Raw genomic sequence first — 20,100 nt, forward strand, 5'->3', positions numbered from 1 at the left:
TTTACATTTGTAAGATTTAGTTAGAATAGTTTTGAGGTTAATTGATCTAATTTTGTGTTTCTGAAAACAAAACGAAAAAAAGAAACGAAACACAAAAACAAAAACCACCAAACAAATTGCAACAAAAAAACAAAACAAAAAAAACGAACAAACCAAATAATGATTTATGACATTGCTTTCTTCTGAATTGTTAATGAGGGGTTTGTGGACACGTGTTTTTTTTTTTATGTACATTTGTGGACTAATTATTATTATTAGTAATTAGTAATTTAATTATAATTAAAATTATATTTATTATGAGAAGAAAATATAAAATTAGATGACAAATATAAAATTAGATGACAAAATGACTTTTCGATGTTATTCAAATTAATATCCAAATACACTTATACATTCTGTAAAGGTTCAGCCAAGGGGGCTTCTTGCCCCAGTTGCTGCTTAGAATAATTTAACATTTTGATTTAGTGACCTGATTCAGCAAATGTTTCTATTTATTTCCCATAACAACATATATAGTCTGATGCATCGTCACCCTGCACAGCTAATATCTAAATAGGTTACTATTTAAAAATAAATGCACATTGTTCTTAAGCAGGGCATCGTCCCCCATCGTCCCCTATGTAGTGCGAGTGTAATAAATAGTAAAGTTCACATAAAAATAAAACTACTTTCACCATGTCCCCTCATGCTCTTGCGAACCTGGATGGCTTTCTTTCCTCCATCGTTGCACTTCCTAATGGCCAGTAATTCTGTTTTCTTTAGTTGACAGCCAGGTTTTACTCGCATTTGGCACTCGGCGAGTATTTTTAGACGTGACGTCTACATCTATGAACTTGACTGTCCATCTGCCTGTCCGTCTGTCACTTCTACATGTCTGTCTGTCCATCAATGACGCCCCTTTGTGTCTGACTGCTGGCTGCTTAGTTTTAAGCGTTCAACATATATTTTCAGCAAATCTGAGCTCCTCGTTGAATCAAATCGCTAAATCTGTAAATGTGTTTCGCCGCCGTCTCTTCGGCAGCTGCTCCTGTATGTTTGCATATAAAAATGCCGCTATGGATGTGTGTGTCCACAGAGCTGGAGGCCGAGGAGTGGTGGAAGTTATTGTGTTTGGAGTGTCTGGGCAGCAGACTTAATGACATCAGCCTGGGAGAACCGGACTTGTTAGCAGCAGGGGTGCAGAGGGAACAGAACGGTCAGTATCCAATTAGAGTCCGGCTTTTTGCGTGATTTTTTTATTTATTTATTTTTTTTTCCTCCTGTACTCCCTAAATGATTCTATTACAGGGTCCAAATGTGTTTGTTAAACACAGTCCCTCCAGGTCTGTTCTCATGTTTATAAATGATCTGCTCGGGCCAAGGTTCTTTACTAAGCGCTAATGGGCACCGCCGTGCATCAGAGCATCGGCCCATAATGAAGCTTGTCATAGAGATGGATGAGATTATGGCGCAGAAGAAAAGCAGGATGAATGCGTGTGGCCCCACTGCGAGAAAACGCTTAAGAGAATGAGCGAGAATCTTTAGCGAAATGTAATCCGTTTCTTTCTGGAATGAATGAGGCAATGTGTGGCCAAACGGTTATAATAAAGCGCAGGGTGTCACTTCGGGACTCTTCACATCAGGCCGTAACCCAAAACAGTACCAGAATTGTTCGCTGTACAATAACGGGGGGAAAAAATAGCATTATTAGTGTTAATAATATTCGTTTGCATTTAGTGTTGGTGTCTGCCTTCTTTGGGTAGTTTCTACCAAGTGACAGGAGAAATTGCATCAAAATACAGCAAATATGAGCATTTGCTCAACAATAAAAATAAAAAAAAATCTAAAAAAAAAAAAGAATTTATTTTTAAATATACATACAATGTCGCTTTTTCATTATATGTATAATATTTAGTGTATGTACATTTACAAAGTTGTTAAAATAAGGAAAATGTCATTATTCATTAAATATACACATTTTTTTTTTACATTTTATGTGAAATATTAATGCTATATAATATCAAATATTTAATAATTATTTATATTAAATAAAGACTACTAAAACCATCTTGAGGCATAATTAAATATAGTTTTAGTAATGTATATAATATATTATTGTCGCATTGTTTGCATGTTGTAACTGCAAACATTTTTTTTTTTGGTTTGTTGTTATAGTATCAAATTATTTTCTGTGACCAAAAACAATCTCAACCCGCAATTCTGCTTGCTTTAAGGCAACTGCATCTCCTCCCGGATCAGTTTCGGTTTAAGATGGCCCAAACTGTGTCTGTGTTTATGTGAGTGTTTGTTTTTAATTTTTTTTTTTAAACATAATTCAAAAAATCAATACCGGTTCATCTCCAAGTGCTGCCGAAGCATTCAAGCGTTAAGCTGCGGCAGACACCGTATAGAGTGATCATCAAATTTTTTTTCTATCGAATGACAGGCAAATATTGATTTGTTTTCATAACGAGAACGCGATGTGTATATGATTATATCAGCTGGAGGTCAGCAAATGATGGTTTCTCCGCTGTTCGACAGCTGAGGAATAACGAGCAGAGAGTTTGCCATTTGTGCTTCAATTAGACCCCTCTAACGGCGGGCTGCGATAATTAAATCAGAGTTAATTTTCGCAATCCCTAAAATAGCCCCCACATTACATTGCCTCTTCCTCCGGAGAGACACATAGCTTATTTTGAAGCATTAGGTATAATTAGGCACTATTAATTTGGATTATGAAGTGCACCCTTGTCTTTTTGGAGCTAATTGTGATTGTGTGGTTACTCCAGTCGTGGTTGGCTCGACTGTGGCTCTATGGCAACAATCTGTTGACCTTTGTGCACTGCAAGAGCCGCATCTGCAAGAAGAGAAAATAGTCGGTCGGAAAAATAATAATCATGTTCGATGGCTCTGTTGAGATGTGCTTGAGCTTTCCAGCCTTACCCTTTAATTCTCTGTCATCTTTAGGCAGAGCAGAATCTTTCGACCGCCCAAATGAAAGCTGTTTGAAGCAGATGTATTTATTATTAAAAGAAATGTCGATTAACCAGCAGTCTGCAACCTTTTCATATCTGTTAAAGAGACTATTTACCCTGTTATCAGTTTTTTGTAACATTTCATTCTGTAACAATCAATTTACTGATGGAAAAAGAAAGAAAAAAAAGATGTCAAATGTACAGATGTGAAATATATTATTAGGAACAGAATTTCAATAAATATTTAATAAACTATATATAGTATATATATATAATATATAATATATAGTATATAATATATATAGTTATATATATATATATATATATATATATATTCATTTTAAAATGTCAACAAACCCCAAACTGCACAAATCTGCAATCTGCATTCCCAAACAGTTACAGTTTTATTAATATTTTAAATTAGGTTTTTGTTTTTATATTTTTCATTTACCTTTTAAATGTTTAACTTTTTTTGGCGTCATGTCAATTAACTATTGTGTTTATATCCTTTTTGTATTTTTTTATACATTTTATTAGATTTTAGTCCAGTTATTTAATTTAGCTAAATGAAATTTATTATTAGAATTTTTTTTTCTCCAATTGAGGATTTTTTTGATGATAGTTTTATTTAACTATAGCACTTATGACTTTTACACGTATTTCTCTATTATTTTATTCCAGAAAGATTTAATGTTTACTTGATGCCGACCCCAAACCTGGACATCTACGGAGAGTGCACAATGCAGATCACCCACGAGAACATCTACCTTTGGGACATCCATAACGCCAGAGTAAAGCTGGTCATGTGGCCGCTCAACTCCCTGAGGAGATACGGCAGAGACTCGACCTGGTTCACGTTTGAGTCTGGAAGGTGCGTGAACGACATTCGATTCTAGTTGGGTGTGCTTTTATCTGACAAGATGTTTTCATCCTAAATCCAATAGTCCTGATTCTGCTGCTCTGGATATCGATTCGCTGATTCATGAAGGTGCTCAACATTTAACATACGATTTCCCTTCCAGGCTGCCCTTAAAGTCTACGCTTACTGTTCAGCCTATTACCACAAGAACATGAGTGTACTGAAAACTAATAGAAGCTATAATTGCTTAACGGATGTGTGTGTGTGTGTTGTGCTCTTACAGGATGTGTGATACAGGGGAGGGCTTGTTCACGTTCCAGACCAGGGAAGGTGAGATGATCTATCAGAGAGTTCACTCTGCCACGCTGTCCATCGCTGAGCAACATGAACGCATGATGATGGAGATGGAGAAGAGCTCACAGGTATAGTGAAAGCACAAGTCTCATAATTCTAGAAGCTACACTGGAGAGAAAGGCATATCTTATTTAGTATTTTACAGCATGGTACTGTATGTACAGTATTATTCTGTAATGTTAGTAGAGTCGCCATTGCAGTCTTCAAAAGACGGGGAGGATCCCGGAATGCTTGGAAAAACACTTTCATTCAATTTCATTTATTTTATTCATCTATATAATTTTATACAATGAATGACATTACATTCTATTTTAGTGAATTTAAAGAAAGAAAAAAATTTCTTTTGTAAGGTGATCTTAATTTATGTAGGGTTTTTGATAAATGTAATTCACTTCTTTCCTTAAACTATTAATTTTAATCACCTTTAAATAAACCTTTAAATAAAAAAATGACATGCAAGGCTTAAATCTCTAAATAGACTACTACGTAAAATTTAGGGCTCAGTAATATTTATTTTTTTCTTTTTAAGCATTTTACATTACATTTCTTTTTTTAAGCCTTTTACATTACATTTCTGTTTTTTAATAAATGCTATAGATTATTTTATTAATGTTTTCCCCAAAATCCAAATAATCACAATTGTTTTCAACATTGACAATAAGACATTTTTTTCTTGAGCACCAATAATTCTATAATTATTAATATAGGATCATGTGACGTGACTGTGTTTGAATCACAGGAATAAATCACAATTGATTCAAATAGAAAACAGTTTTACAATAAAATTTTACAATATTACTGTTTTTGATCAAATAAATGCCCTGGGGAAGTTTACAGAACTTAAAGTTTACAGACTCCATAGTGTTGAATGGGATGTGATACTGAATACAGCAAGTTCTAGATTCTAATTCTAGCTTTTATATGTAATAAATGCCATAGCTGCCTGTGCCCTTCAGCAAGTAGAAAATGTACAGAAATTAATTCAATAAATTTGAATTCTTAAACCGTAACGCTGCCCCTGCGTTAAAGGGTTATTCGACCCCAAAATTAAACATTTGTCATTAATATCTTACATCCATGTCGTTCTAAACTTGTGACTGTCCCATTGACTGCCAAGTAATGACTGCTGTCAAGGTCCAGAAAAGTATGCAAGATATCGGCCATCAGCGACGCAACCATAACGTTATAAAGCGATGAGGTATTCTCTTTCGACGGCAGTAATTGTTACCTTAGATCAGATAACCTAAAAACCAACCGATTATCACTGTACAATGTACAGTAATTAAATATCTGGGCTGCAGCTTCCCTATGAAGATTCTGCCAGTTTCTAAGTATGTTTTTCCCGCATCCTTGCTTGCACCGTGCACAGTATGTGATGTTTCATAAATCCAGGTCACAGAACACTGGCATCTTTCAAAAGCAGCTGCTGTCAACTAATCCTGAACTGCACTGTTGGTCGAGTACCTTCAGAAATGCTGCACTTATGTGTTCCTATAGCTCAACTGGTAGAGCGTGATGTTAGCAGCATCAAGGTCAAGAGTTTGAATCCCAAGAATGCGCGTACCGATAAAACACATACCTCCAATGCAATTGAAGTCGCTTTGAATAAAATGTAAATGTAAATGGATTTGAGACGCGTCTTAGTTGCAAGATAACGACAGAAATAACAGCCTCGGGAGTTTTTCAGTGTTCAAAGCTTCTGAACACTAATGCCTTAAAATGTTATCCTGCCTTTTTGGTTATCAACGTGTCATTGAAAGCGCATTTTGGTTATGTCTCCGAACCGCCCTGAAGCCAGCGAGGCTGATGAATCGCTCAGTCGCCTGATGCGGATGGTCTTTCCTGCGCTATTTAAACTGCGCCACTGCCTCGCTGGCAGTGAATCATCTCTAAGGCCTTCAGTGGAGGCTGATGAGACTTGACCATATGGCCCTCCGCTCAGATCTCACCATCCAGGACCCCTGCCAAAAATGCTGCTCGCTCTGAAATGTTGATCAAGAGTCCCTCTAAGAGTCTTTATTGGTTCGGATAGACGAAATTCTCTTAAAATGCTGCGATAAATGCTCTTTTTAAAAGGCTGTAATGACATCACCCTCCACCTGTCATCTGTAGTGATCAAAACAGCCTAATGGAGGGCTGCTGTTTACCGGAGACTCTCTGTCTTTGAAATGTTCTCAGCGTAAGCCCTTTCCGAGTGATTTGACTGGAAATATAACCAATGTAACCCAATGATTTTCTGCTCTGCCTCACAGACTCTTTCAAACGAGAGCACATTAACAAAGTCGATATCTCTCCCGCGAAGCGCTTACTGGCACCACATCACGCGTCAGAACAGCGTGGGAGACATCTGCAATTACCAAGGTAAGACAGAGCTCCTTCCCACTCCACAGCTCAGTGAAAACACCATCTTTATATGTCTGTCGTACTTATGAGGGTGACGATTTCATCTGAAGCTCCACCGGGTACATTTATAAATCGGTGAGCAACACTGGCCCTTTCGCTTGGGTAAAATAAATCAATGCAGGGATTGAGTAAAGCATTAATATAGCAACACATTCGTGCATAAACCATGCTTCTTCTTTTTTTTTTACATCCTGCTGGCCTTTCTGAAGTCCTTGAGAGAAAAGTGTTTTGTATGACAGTACTGCATTAGTTAAGCTGGTGGATGTGAATTAAAGTGAACGTAAATTAAGCATGGAAGGTTTCCATAGTGATCTTGAAATACCAGTAAAGCTGCGCTCCGCATAGGGAGAGGATTTGCATAAAGTAGCTGATGAGTTTGTATTCATCTAATTGAAACAATTGTGTCTGCAGAACCTCACTGTATTTATGCTTATTAAAACCGTTTTGATGTTTCTCCAACAAATGCATTCATAAATACAAAATGATTACAGAACATATCATTTACTTACACTCATATTGATCCAAACCTGGTTGACTTTCTTTCGTCTGTGGAAAAAAATAAGAGACGTTTAGCAGAGTGTTTAAGCTGCTCTTTTTCCTTACAGTAAATGGGAACCGGGAGCTTTCAGACTGGTAGGGGCTTTCTCAACACACAGTTCTAGGAAATAGTTAGCGTGGTGGTCCCTAGAGAACCACAAACGTCAATAACCTGTGAATGGAGGACTGGTTTTGTTGTGTGTTGGGTTTTGCGATAATGGAGATGGAATATGAATGCACACTACAGTGTAGATGCGAATTTGAGTACGAAAAGCTGAATAAATCTCCTATGGCATTTTACATCGTTATAAGATGAAAAAAACAGGTCTGCAGACAACTGATAGCTAAATGCTATTATCACTGGTTTCTATGTTCATGACGTAAATATATTTTTACATGGCTTTTTAACAATGTATGGTAGCCGGTGTTTTGTATGCGTTTGGCCAATCAGCGTACATCTCTGGTAGTTCCTATACTACATTTTGTTTCATGTAAGTACAATAACTACTACTAAGTACCTAACTCTGTATTATGACACCTTAAAATAAAGCGTTATCGACTTTTGTGAGATGAATATAATTGGACTTGATGATCTATATATCTATATACCCACTGATCGATATAAAGTGGGATCACATTTAGATTATTTTAACATTTCGTACATGTTATTAGATAAAATGATGCCAGTCAGGTTGCCATATAAAAAAAACTAGACATCATTGGTAATGTTACCGTTAGTCATTTTATTTATTGATTTAAAAAATAATGAAACTATTTAAATTCCAGTACTTTTTGAACATTTCCAGCACATTTTCAGAATAGCATGATGATACTGATAACGGTGATCATTTTGGTCACTATTTTTACGAGAAATTTTCATAGCGTTACATCTCTAGTCCTAGGTCATCCGCTGGAACACCGCTCCCTCGTGAACACGTCTAACGGAAGCTAGGGATTACAGCTTATAAAGTTTTAAATATGGATATTACTTTTACACAAACCATTGATTCACTTCAGAAGCCGTTTATTAACCTCCCGGAGCACTTTTTGCATACACGCATACATTCATAGAGCTAATGTCTGTGAAGAAAAGTACAAAATATTATTTTCTATTTCAACTAAAAAATGGTGAACATTTCTCAGATAAATGATGGCCAATTTAAATGGGTAAAAAATTTATTTGACTGGGGAAAAACAGTTTTAGTCCACTATGCATCAGTAAAGTCACATTTTCCTGCTCTGAAAGTTCATTTACATTAAGCCCATTCTGCTCACACGTAACCTGCCGTTACCAGACAGCCACTCACCGCAAGATGATTACAAACCTAAAGGCCAAAGTAAATGAGCCAAACTAATGAAAGCGGAGGAAAAGGTTTTAAGCAAGAGCCTCTATTTTCAAAAGTCTAAAATTGGGAAGCTGACAAATAACATGTGCATGAATTTTCTCTTTCCATCATCTAGACGTTTGACATTGATTTTATATTTACATATTTTAGATTTTATTAACGTATTAACTTAAATAGATCCGATTTAAGTGTTATGCAACAAACTGTGCACATCGTCTAGGTACACATGTTCAGTTGAATCTAACTAATACGAGGTCATAAAATAGCACTTAACTGGCTTTTTTACATTCGAACTTGATTGTCTGGTGCGGCCTTACCCTTTTAATTGCAAACCTTTAAAGATCTATCCGTGGCTAATATGACTATTATCAGCACAGGAATGAGTAGCACTAGTTAACGAATACACAGCTGTAAGAGTAACAAAAATAACACTTCCCTGCAAAAGTACGCCTACTCATGTTTTTGCTGAAGGAAACACACACACACAGACACAGTACAATCTTTGACAGGGAACAGAAGAGTCCCAATCAGTAGAAAAGCAAGGTGCAGCTGGTCAAAAGGACACACATGGGACCAATCAGGCTTATCAAACCACTCCAGAGCGTTCCCAGGACCCGAAACGGCAGCGTGCGAGCGTGTATATAAAATAAGAAAACTCTCTCCTTCCTCCTTGTCTGAATCTTCCAGAAAAGCCTCTTTACACCATCGCTGCAAGGTTGGAGCTGCTGGGAACGTGCTGTCTGGCAGGGAGGCGCACAGATTGAGTCTGTTGTGTATTGATTTCAGATTACAGAGATGGTGAGGTATGCGAAGATGGGCATTTTTTTGAGTGAGTATATGGACTGAACTGGCTCAGCACGAACCCAGAAAACCATGCGCTTAGCGAAGGGGTTCATACAGTGGCATGAAATGATTAGACAGGTCATATAAGTTAGTCGATCTCTTTTTTTGCTCATAGCATTTTTAAGTCGGTTACATGGAAACGTAGATTGGTCTAATTTGAATCCAAAAAATATGTATCGTTACCTGTTGGTAAATACTAGTTGGTCAAACATTCTTAACAGAGGCAAAGTTTATGCAGGTGGCCCCTGGAGAAAGTGTAGAACTGAATTAACCTGTGTGTGTTTGTGTGTGTGTGTGTGTGTGTGTGTGTCAGTGAATGTGTCATACAAAGTTCACTGTTACAGTAATTATGATATATATATAATTATGGCACAAGGGTAGCTTTCTGTAGTGGTGTAATTAAAAGCTTCACAGTATTGCAGTGTGTTAAATCACACAGCAGAAAAAACCCTTGAAAATAAAAACACCTTAATCAGATAATAAAGGTAATTGCTTTTTTTTTTTTTAAACCCTTTTTATTTAAACTTGTCACAATTCTCAAAAAAAGTAAATATTGTGAGTTTATATTATGTACTTTTTTTTTGTTCTCTTTGGCCTTCTTTGTAGTTTAAGTGCCTTTTTCCTGTTTTTCGCATCACAATCTATGGCAGAGCTTGGTACAAGATCAGTTGTTTTGTCTTTGAAACATTTTTTTGCCATAATTCTGAATTATTACTGATCTAAGTTTTTGAACTTTGAATCGGTCACAGGATGTCTCTTTGTTCACCGAATCAACATGATGTCATGATGTTTTCCAGTCGAACTTCGCCCCATCGGAAGCTGTTTATGCAGATGCACTCATCTTGTTTTCAATGCCGCTCTCCCCGCTTCATGTCATCTTCTCACTTATTAAACTATGACAGGTCCTTTTCTGCAAAAAGACGGCCACTGCGACACTCTAAAGTGATGATACTACGGCTCTATGTGCTTTTAAAAACCTTTTTCATAGGTTTACTCTATATTCTTTGCTTGGAAAATATGTAAATAGAAATATGCATATGTCTAGTAGCCACAGCTGTTAACCACGGAGTAGATTCATTTTGGTGAACTTAAACTTGAAAAATGTGTAAAAAGTATTCTGCGATGGGGGAAAAAAAGCCCTTTCTGCCGTTTATCCATGTTCATTTCGCGTTTTAAATAAATGTGATCAGTTCACATGCTTGAAGCGATCTGTCACGGCACATTAAAGAGCTACAAAATGATATTTATTATTTGAATTTCTTTAAAAATAACACGGTGTAAAGGCTGAGAGTCCCTAGACCTTGTTTCATATCAGAAGTAATCTTCTCTGTCGGTGTGCTGTCAGTTTTCTCTCGTCGCAATGTATTTTTCACTGTGTGAGAACGTGTGTAGTGTGAGAGCTGCATAGTTTGTCGGTCGTGGCAACAGTGCGTAGTTTGCGAACGGTCAATTCTATTGAGAATTCAGCACATGCCGAGAGACGATCACAGAGCGGACGAAGAGCGCCATAGAAACAGGTCGTTTTCCATGAGTATACGGTGTGCGACCGCCTTTAGATTCCTAATAAAATAAATAGAAAAACGTGTCAAAGACACAACAACCGATCTTTTACCATGCTCAGCCATAGCTTGTGATGCAAAAAATATGAAAAAAAAATAGAAAGAATGCAAAGAAATCAAGTTTGAAAAGAGAAAACGCCCACAAGAGTGACATGTCGACAACCGTAACCCTGAAAATAAAACGAGGAGGAAATATACATTTACTTTATTTATTAATGCATTAATTTATTTATATAAGTATATAAATAACTAAACGAATAAACCAACATTTATACATTTAAATACTTAAATATTTTATTTGTAAAGTAAAAATATTTGTTATATATTAAAAATTAATTTTTCTATATTTCAACATTTCATTATTTATTATTTAATAATTTGGTCTGCTCATCCAAAATTGGACATGTTCTGTGACAGGCAAGTACTGTAGCTGAATTCAAAGACATTATTGTGACATTATTATTTCACCTTCTCTTAGATGCTTGAAAAAAGTAATATACCACAAGGCTATTTGTAACAGGAAGTATTTATTAATTGTGCTACATGTCTTGGAGGGGAATGAGGTGATCCATTTTTACCAGAACATACAGCATGACTCATATTATGTGAGTCAGCAAATCCATACCTGCTGACTACAAATTTATCTTGTGACCAAATGTACGCTGCCAGTTTGGCCCCTGTTTTCTATCTTTCACCTGAGCTGTGACTGAACGAGCATCAGCATAACACTTTCCAGCCATTATTTCTCATTCACAAAGGGACAGGAAGTCATGTTCTTTCCTGCCAGATGTGGATATTAGCTGAAGAAATGAACAACAGCCGAACGTCCCGTAAGCTATTAAAGAGTAGATGCTTCATATTAATATGAGAAGAAAACACATTCTGAATTATGCATCACTTAATAATAATCATTTATAATATTATCAGACATCATTAGTATGTTATGTTTAAAAGGAGACGTGGGTGAAATAGTTTTTTTGTAAATAGGCTCAGTTTAAAGTTGAGTTTTACCGGTTTGGAATCTATTCAGCCGATCTCCAGGTCTTTTAGCATAGCTTAGCATAGATCATTGAATCCAGTTAGACCAATAGCATTGTGTCCTGTTTTAATACATGATATAACTACAGGTGAGTCACGTTTTAAATAGGAAAAATACTGAAAGTCTTTGGTCATTTTTGAATGCGATGCTACTGGTCTGATTGGATTTGATGATCTATGCTAAGCTAAAGGTGAATGGATTCAGTTGAAGGAGTTGGAGTTTTACAAAGAAAATGTTCCTTTAACACAGTTGATATTATATTTGTTATTTTGGAGTGAACTACACTTTTAAAAGATGAAGATTTTACTTTTTAGATATTATATAATTTATAAATATACAATTTTGCCATCAGTAAAGTGTTTTTGTACAGGAATATTGTGGAATAGTATTACAATTTATAAATTTGCTTTCTTTTTTATAGTATATTTCAAAGCTGAATTTTCACAATCTTTTTGCTGGTGCTCAATAAATATTTCTTATTATCAATCAAATGGTTTCTTTTGTAAATGCCTCCCTTAAAATGCTAAGTTTAATGCATCTTTGCTTAATAAAAGTATTCATTTCTGTAAAAGAAATAACAATGATGTGCATTTTATATTTTATTACTTTATGCCTCAAATAATAACGTGTTATTGAATACTTACATTTATATTAAAACCATTCAAATGTACACAAACTAATGAGCAGTTAAACGAATATGCTGAACATTACCTACAGTTTGTTAATGATCAGCTGTCGCCAGTTCATCTTTGCTCGCTGATTTATTCATGTAATATCCTTTAAGTGTGAATTATTCTATTTATTTCATCAACTGTATATTATCGTACGCAGCAGTGCGGTGGGTTGTTCATATGCCTGCTGATTGATTTTTTTAAAAAAAGCATCTTATGCTGTATATGCCGTCTTACGCAGGTGGCCAAGTCCTCTATTCAGCATTAAGGAGTGTGCCGGTGCACAGCAGAGATCTTTGTAATATTTTCCATTTTCCTCTCACGGAAAGCACGCTCTCATTGACTCTTCAACCTAAACACCGTCCTTCAACACGGTGATGCACTCAATTTATTCATTGAATAAAAAAAAGCAGCATTCTGCTGAATTTGTATTTCTGGGGAAAGCTGATGAGGAGGGGGAACATTCACTATATCAGGCTAACATCTCAACAATGGGAATGCCACAATGATGAATGAGACAGAGGTTTTAAGGCCGGCTGCTTCAGAGGCAGATACATCAGCAGCTGGAGCTGCCTCAAAACATTTTTTTCACTGATTAGGGACGCAAATATCGTGTCATTATAGGCAATAATCTTTTTGTGCTCTCGTACGTCAGAATAAGAGTAAAAGCACAGGTTGTTCACATGTGACCGAGGACGGTTTTGACAGCTAGACAAAAAGCGAGGCACCGAACCCATGTGGTGTCCAGTTATCTCTCACCAGGCAGATTAACTCATCTCTCTCTCAGCAGATGGACATATCATTTCCCTAATGCTGTGTGTCTCCGGACCACATGGACCTCTCAGTTAACACGCTCTTCCAATCCAACACTCAAAAGCATTAGCTAAAAAAAACAAAAACAAATCAATGACACACAAATAGCAAGTAGCAACATGGACATGCCATTTAAATGTGCATCAGTGAGGGCTTCGTGTAAACAAAACATTTTTTTAAAGTGCCCCTATTATGGATTTTTGAAAATTAGCTTTCTGTAAGTACTGTATAAAGTTACTGTCTCTCGAAAGAGTCTACTCTGAATCATTAAACATTTTCTAAAACGAGTCCTAAGCTGTTTCATGTTGACCTATATTAGCATATCGGGACTCCCAAAACCGAAATACGACCCTTTCATAACCCGTAATATAAACCATTATTTACTGAAAAGTCTGCATTTATTGTAGAATGACAAAGCTGTTCTTTTGCATTCAATGAAAGTAAATAGTCATCCAGCCAGGTTAGGTAACACTTCATTTTAAGGTGTCATAATAGGGAGTAATTACCTAGTAAGTACTTAGTAGTAGCCATTATACTTGCATGAAAAGTACTAACCATGATAACTGATTTATGGAACTGTGCACTGGGTACATATTGCATTGAACCATATTGTATTAAATTTGTAACGTTGTCATTCTGTAGAGCCAGTAACGGCTCCTAATGAGTTATTGAGAAAAGTCTGTCATTTAAAACACAAGCAGTAAGCAAGCATTACCACCGCTTAAATATTTCATTCCCATGTGAGGTTGTTTATATGTTGTAACTAAGTTTAACAGCATAATGCACACATTGTTAGTGGTGTGTTGGTTGCAACTTAGCGCCTATTTAAGCCACAACCAGACTGGGCTGATGCAACGGCAGAGATGTCATACTGTAAATACAGCAGTAACACTTGCTGTTTTTTTTTTCTTCTTTTTTCCCTGTCAGTCTGACCGAACAATGTATTTTGATGTTTGCGAGGGATTAGACTTTTTCAAAGCATTAAAATAACGAAGCGCACACAATACACACAACAGGTTAAAACAAGCGCGATACTCTTACAGTACCGTACCGTAGTTTTTCTAGAGCTGCCGTGTTAAGTCAGAGTGGTTTGACCGCCTTGCTTTAATGTCAGGCCAATGACAAATCGTCTGTGTCCCACCAGGTTACATCAGTGTACCGTAGCCTCTTGTGCGAGCGTGTGTGTGTGTGTGTGTGTGTGTGTGAGACAGCTGTGGTGTAACCCAGAGCCCCGGCGCAGCAGGAGCTGTCTTGCACACAACAAATATGCTTGTTTACCATCCCGGCAGATAATTCCTTTTTTTTTTTTTTTTTTTTTTGTCCTACCCGACTGAAACCGGGCCAGAACTTTGAGCAACAGATCTGCAGTATAATGACTTTTTTTTTTTTTTTTTCGCTTTCAAGTGAGGTACGAAAAGCTTGTTTGGCTTCTGTCATTTCGGAGGAACTAATGAAGAAGAATGGAGAGGTTGTCACTTGTTTTCTTCTCTGGTCGTTGTTAGTTGGAGCCCCTGCGGTGGGAACCGATGGTGTTGGTCAACTGGCTGAATATGAGAGTCAAACACAGCGGCGCTTCTGTCGATGCTGTTAGTTAGAATAAATGTAACACGATGCCGGTATTTGAAAATAAATCAATACGCATTTTCTGTGCATGTTATTCCTTTAATGATAAAAAGATTAGAGGAGATTGTCTTTTTACTGGATGTTTCGTTACATACCTTTCTATTAAAGTTATCTGACATTCTCAAGATGAGTTTGTTCTGACAGTTTAACTCTTAAGAAACTTAAGATCAGATACCAAAACATATTTTTTTTGTTCAATAATTTAACATTTATATTATTTAATAATACACACATATTACACAATTACTAATTTTCCACTTATTTTTGTCTTTTTTTTTTTTACTAGTGTTTGTTTAATAAGTTGCATTGGCAGTGTCCTTAACAAGTTGGCTTTGCAGTGCTATTATAGTATTTTTTAGAATATTAATAATTTATAAGAAGTTGTTTTCATTTATTCTCATTGTAGTTGTAGTAATTGTAGTAAAACTTAAACAAGAAATAGATCTCACTCTCTATCTATCTATCTATCTATCTATCATATATATATATATATATATATATATATATATATATATATATATATATATATATATATATATATATATAAAACTATTTTTTTTAAAATCTTGTAAATAATAAAACATTAATTTGCCAAATCAGATACTACTGTCATGTTGTATATGTCTATTGAAATGAAGATTGTATTAATAATGTAGACTACAGTCAACGTTGTCTAGTTTTTCATTATAGTTTGACTCTCAGTATTTGATAAAGATACAGTTTCCTGGTTGCACAGGTACACTGTATTGCCTTTGTTATAAGAAAGTGATACAGCTTGTAGGCTCCAGACATTGCAAATATTGTGAGAGTGACACTGTGTGTGTGTGTGTGTGTGTGTGTGTGTGTGTGTGTGTGTGTGTGTGTGTGTGTGTGTGTGTGTGTGTGTGTGCGCGCGCGTTATCATCCAAGTGCTGTTTATCTGGCCGTTGCTTCATTTCCTCCATCCTGTAGAGCTCACTGCCAGCTCAGATCATCTGTGGCACGGTACCCTGACTGCAATTTCCTAAGGTGATGGAAACACACATGTGGATGGTGTCTGTTGGCCACAGAGGCAAACATGTTTACCAAGCATGCAGGACAAGTAGCGCTCCGACCGCCCTCGGGTTCATGCAGGCTCCCACAAATCCGCTTACATCAAAAGTGTGACATCTGGATGAGAGGACACCTTCTGTGCCGCCTGAATCATGTAGCAGAGCTGGAGCGCTCAGTTCTGCCACATTCAACCCTCCTCCAACACACCTGCCTGGAATTTTCAGGAAAACACAAGGGAGATCGGCCTTTCGCATGAGGAGCGCCGGAACTAAACTACATTTGATCTTCACTAGCTCGCGCCATTTAAAGACGCAGACACTTCGGGCTCAAGTCACGTTGATGTTGATGTTTTAAGTTATCTGCATTTATTATTATATTGTAGCCATATTAAATATCAGCATCATATTGCTCATTTTAGGCCCTTTGATCGAAATAAAAATATTTTACTAAAGCGTGAGCTCTACGTAAACCACAAAACCCTCGTGTATCAAATGTGATACGGGGTGCAATAAACGGTTTCGTTTTAATAAGTAAATAAATGTAGCTGACTTTGTTCATTTGTCAGGCTTTGCAGGCATTTATGATCTGGAAGCTCGTGAGGTTTCGATAAATCATGAGTTAAAAAAAAGAATTAAAACAAAACGCAGGCCTAAACCCGGACGAATTGTTCACAGCAATATCGATGTAACATTCATTTCCTAATATATAAAATTACATTTCATTAATAGATGGAATCGGACTGTTTACAAGGCAGTGTGTAGCGGAAAGCTTAGAAACACTGTAAATAATATGCACCTTTGGCATACTATTCTCAAAACGCTATGATTTGGGACGCACTAATTATTATGTAGGACGGATAGTATGCGAATTGGGGACAGAGTGCTGGCGCAGGATTCAGCATGCACCAAAAATACATTGGGGTTTTTTTTTTTTTTTTTTTTTCAGAAAGAAAAGAAACAGTTCATCCAACTAACCCACCCACCTGTAACACGTTTTAGTTTTCCATGCAATACCTGTACGTTTCTCAGAAGCCGCGCGGCTGGATCCTAAATAAGGCCTGTGTCATTCGCTCGGTGAGCTTGTGTTTGTTTGAGGCAGTGCTCTATATATGGGCTCGGGATTGTTAAGAAACAAGTTTCGTGTGCTTCGCCTGCTTGCTGGAGAGCAGGTATCCTCGTCTCACCCTGGATATTCTACTCCTCCTCATCCATAATTGATCACACAATCACCTTTAGAAAATCGAGTTAAGCCATCTTCCTCTCCCGCGAGCGTGCCAAACACTGATAGGTGGAGAGTTGCCAAAATCTTTTTTTTTTTTTTTTTTTTACCCCCCCCCCGTCTCGTTTGAGGAACGCTGTGATATTAATGCACAAAGGCGATCGATGCAGCGTTCAGAAGCGCGGGTTAATCGATGCGCGGGGACGTGTTTCGCCGTCCGCTTCTTATTATCTTTACTGGAATGTCTTTTGGAGTCGGTGCCGTGTCGATAACACGCGTTGTGATCTCTTTGGCTCTTTCAAGGTACGAGCTTGACTATGACGCTCATTCCGCGGGCCCAGACGTTTCAGAGCTTTCTTTCCGAGCAGACGGAGGAGGAGCGGAACCGGGAGCAAGCGACGGCGGCCTCCAGCGGCTGCGACAGGGACTGCGGCGGCTCGCCGCTCCGTTGACTGCACGGTCACGGTCACGGCTCGACGGAAGCCACGACTCGCGGACATTCCAAAGCTTTAGGAAGCTCGTAATAGACACATGTACAGTACGAACTCTCTCTATATATGTATGTATATGTACGACTTAATAATTATTTGTAGAACGGTGTGTATACTGAAGACTCTAGGAGCCTCTTTTTGTACGTCGAAGAAAAAAAAAATGCCAAAAAGTTGTACCATAATCTTTATTTTCCTTGTGTGGTTTAAGACAAATGAACTTTCTGCAGTTATTTTTCAGATTTACTGTAAATATTAATGCGCTGTAGCTCTTAACTCCACAAGTTTCTCGCATTTTTGCCTGTCGTCGTGACACCCGCTTAGATTCTCTCAGACAAGATCTAGCTAGACTATCTGTTTCTTTTAGCACCCTGCACTTTTAAATTAGAGCTTGTTTTGCACTTTTCCCATTTGCTTTGGGTTTCAATATGTGACCCTGGACCACAAATGAGCTATATATGAGCTTTCCATTGATGCACGGACGACATTTGCCTGAAAAAATACAAATCTGAAATCTGAGGGTGGTAAAAACAAAACAAAACAACAACAAAAAAATCAATAAAACCTTACAAGTCGTCCAAATGAAGTACTTAAAAATACAGTTTTGATGCATTTATGGTGTACAAAATATCTTCACGAAACATGATCTTTACTTAATATCCGAATTATTTATGTAAATGTGGCCCATACAATGTGCTGTTGGCTACAAATATGCCCCGTGCTACCTGGTTTTGTGGTCCGGGGTCACATATGTGCAGCCATAATGTCTGTAGATGCGTGCAGTGTGGGAAACGGGGAAAAAATGTATACTTTTAAAGGGATAGTTCACCCAAAAATACATATTCTGTTCACTTTCGGAACTGGTACCGCTTGCTTTCTTCTGTGGAACACAACAGGAGATATTTTGAAGAATGCACGTTTCCAAAGAAAAGCACTAAAATCGAATCATAAGTGTCCACAATACTTGATTACGAATCTTACGAACAGGCGAGCGCGACGAACAGGTCCAAGTTAAAGCGGTTAAATCGTTTAGCTCGCCAATGAATCGGTCGATCTAGTTCACAAAAACAGCCTGAACGATTCGTTTACTATAACACGTTTGCAAATAGTCGCTTTGGGAAACACATTTTTTTTTTTTGGATGAACTATTCCATCGAATCGTTCCCTCCTTATTTTGTGTTAAATTAATTTCTGCGTCTACACACTGGACGAGAGGTTCGGTTCATCTGGATCTTCTCACACTGCAGAAGAAGTGCCTTCAGACTCTGCTAGACCGAGACTCTGGCTAGAACGCTGATTAAATTAGATTCCTGCTAGCCATCCAACATGTTTAGAACCGAATTACGTTTATTCGTCGTCACCGCATTTGTCTAAAAGCGGAACGTAATGTGTATTCTCTGCTTTTCCAATAACTCTACTGAATGGGTTTCAAAGGTTCAAATGGCCTTGTATAAACGGCGGATGATGGAAGTGTGCACAGAAACGGCATTCAGTGCGACAATCAATTCAGATTTATTCATCCATAAAACACCTTTAAATGACTGTTGTTGTTTTGTCTGATTGTGCTAGAAAACCGGTTTCAAACAGAATAACGTCACCAACTCGTGACCTGAAGCTAAAGGTTTGAGAAGCACATGAAGAATCCCTCCCCTCCTGTTTCCACGTGTAATTATTTACTCACAATTCATTCTAGTCAGCGTTTAGTAGCACTTGAATGTGAATGAACCTCTGTTTTATTGCAGTGTGTGGCGTCCTTCATCTGAAATGTCTTCACAAAAGAGAATTCCCTTTTCTAAGGGGGACTTCGAAGGGATATTTGGTCAAACACTGCGTTTCAATCCACAATATTCCGAGATGTTGCCGGCTATGAACGTTACGTAGAAATTCCCTTTGGGTTTTTAGGAATCACTTCTTGAATAATGTCTTTCTGGTTGTGTTCAAGCGTTTGCACAGGTTTCGGTTTGCGTGTGCTTCTTTGTAATTGTATGTTTTTTTTTAAAATCCATGTTTTATTTTATGGCATTAAGTAGAATTTTGTCCTGTGTGGATATGTCAATGTTTACTGAGTAAAATAAACTGAATGGACTTTACAGAAAAAGCTGAATACAGTATATGTACCTACGACAAGTAAATAATTCATATGCATTTAATGCATCAAACGTACAATGGATGCACCGATTTCATCAGAAATAGAGTAAAAAAGTAATATCGTGAAACATCATTTCAATTTTAGTTTTCTTTTTACATTTATATACCCACAATATGAAAATCTCGTTATTGATGTTGAAAACTGAGGCGCTGCTTAATGTTAGCTGATTGAATATTGTCTATAAGTTTAATATTTCCACACATTTGCACTAT

General features: G+C 37.2%; 1 protein-coding gene across 2 annotated transcripts in view; it reads left to right on the forward strand.

Annotated features, from left to right (window-relative positions):
• Nucleotides 1-19,829, forward strand: part of dok6 (docking protein 6) — a 58,819-nt gene extending 38,990 nt beyond the window's left edge. Inside the window, exons 4-8 of one of the 2 annotated variants that reach the window (XM_043225660.1) lie at nucleotides 1,076-1,195; nucleotides 3,636-3,825; nucleotides 4,097-4,235; nucleotides 6,420-6,528; nucleotides 17,555-19,829. In XM_043225660.1, coding sequence (XP_043081595.1) covers nucleotides 1,076-1,195; nucleotides 3,636-3,825; nucleotides 4,097-4,235; nucleotides 6,420-6,528; nucleotides 17,555-17,703 — 707 coding nt within the window. In that variant the 3' untranslated portion in view covers nucleotides 17,704-19,829. The remainder of the gene's footprint in view (nucleotides 1-1,075; nucleotides 1,196-3,635; nucleotides 3,826-4,096; nucleotides 4,236-6,419; nucleotides 6,529-17,554) is intronic. The other variant, XM_043225661.1, reaches the window with a different exon arrangement.
• Nucleotides 19,830-20,100: the final 271 nt, after the last annotated feature.

Source organism: Puntigrus tetrazona, chromosome 24, assembly GCF_018831695.1.
Source record: "Puntigrus tetrazona isolate hp1 chromosome 24, ASM1883169v1, whole genome shotgun sequence".
Taxonomy (NCBI): domain Eukaryota; kingdom Metazoa; phylum Chordata; class Actinopteri; order Cypriniformes; family Cyprinidae; genus Puntigrus; species Puntigrus tetrazona.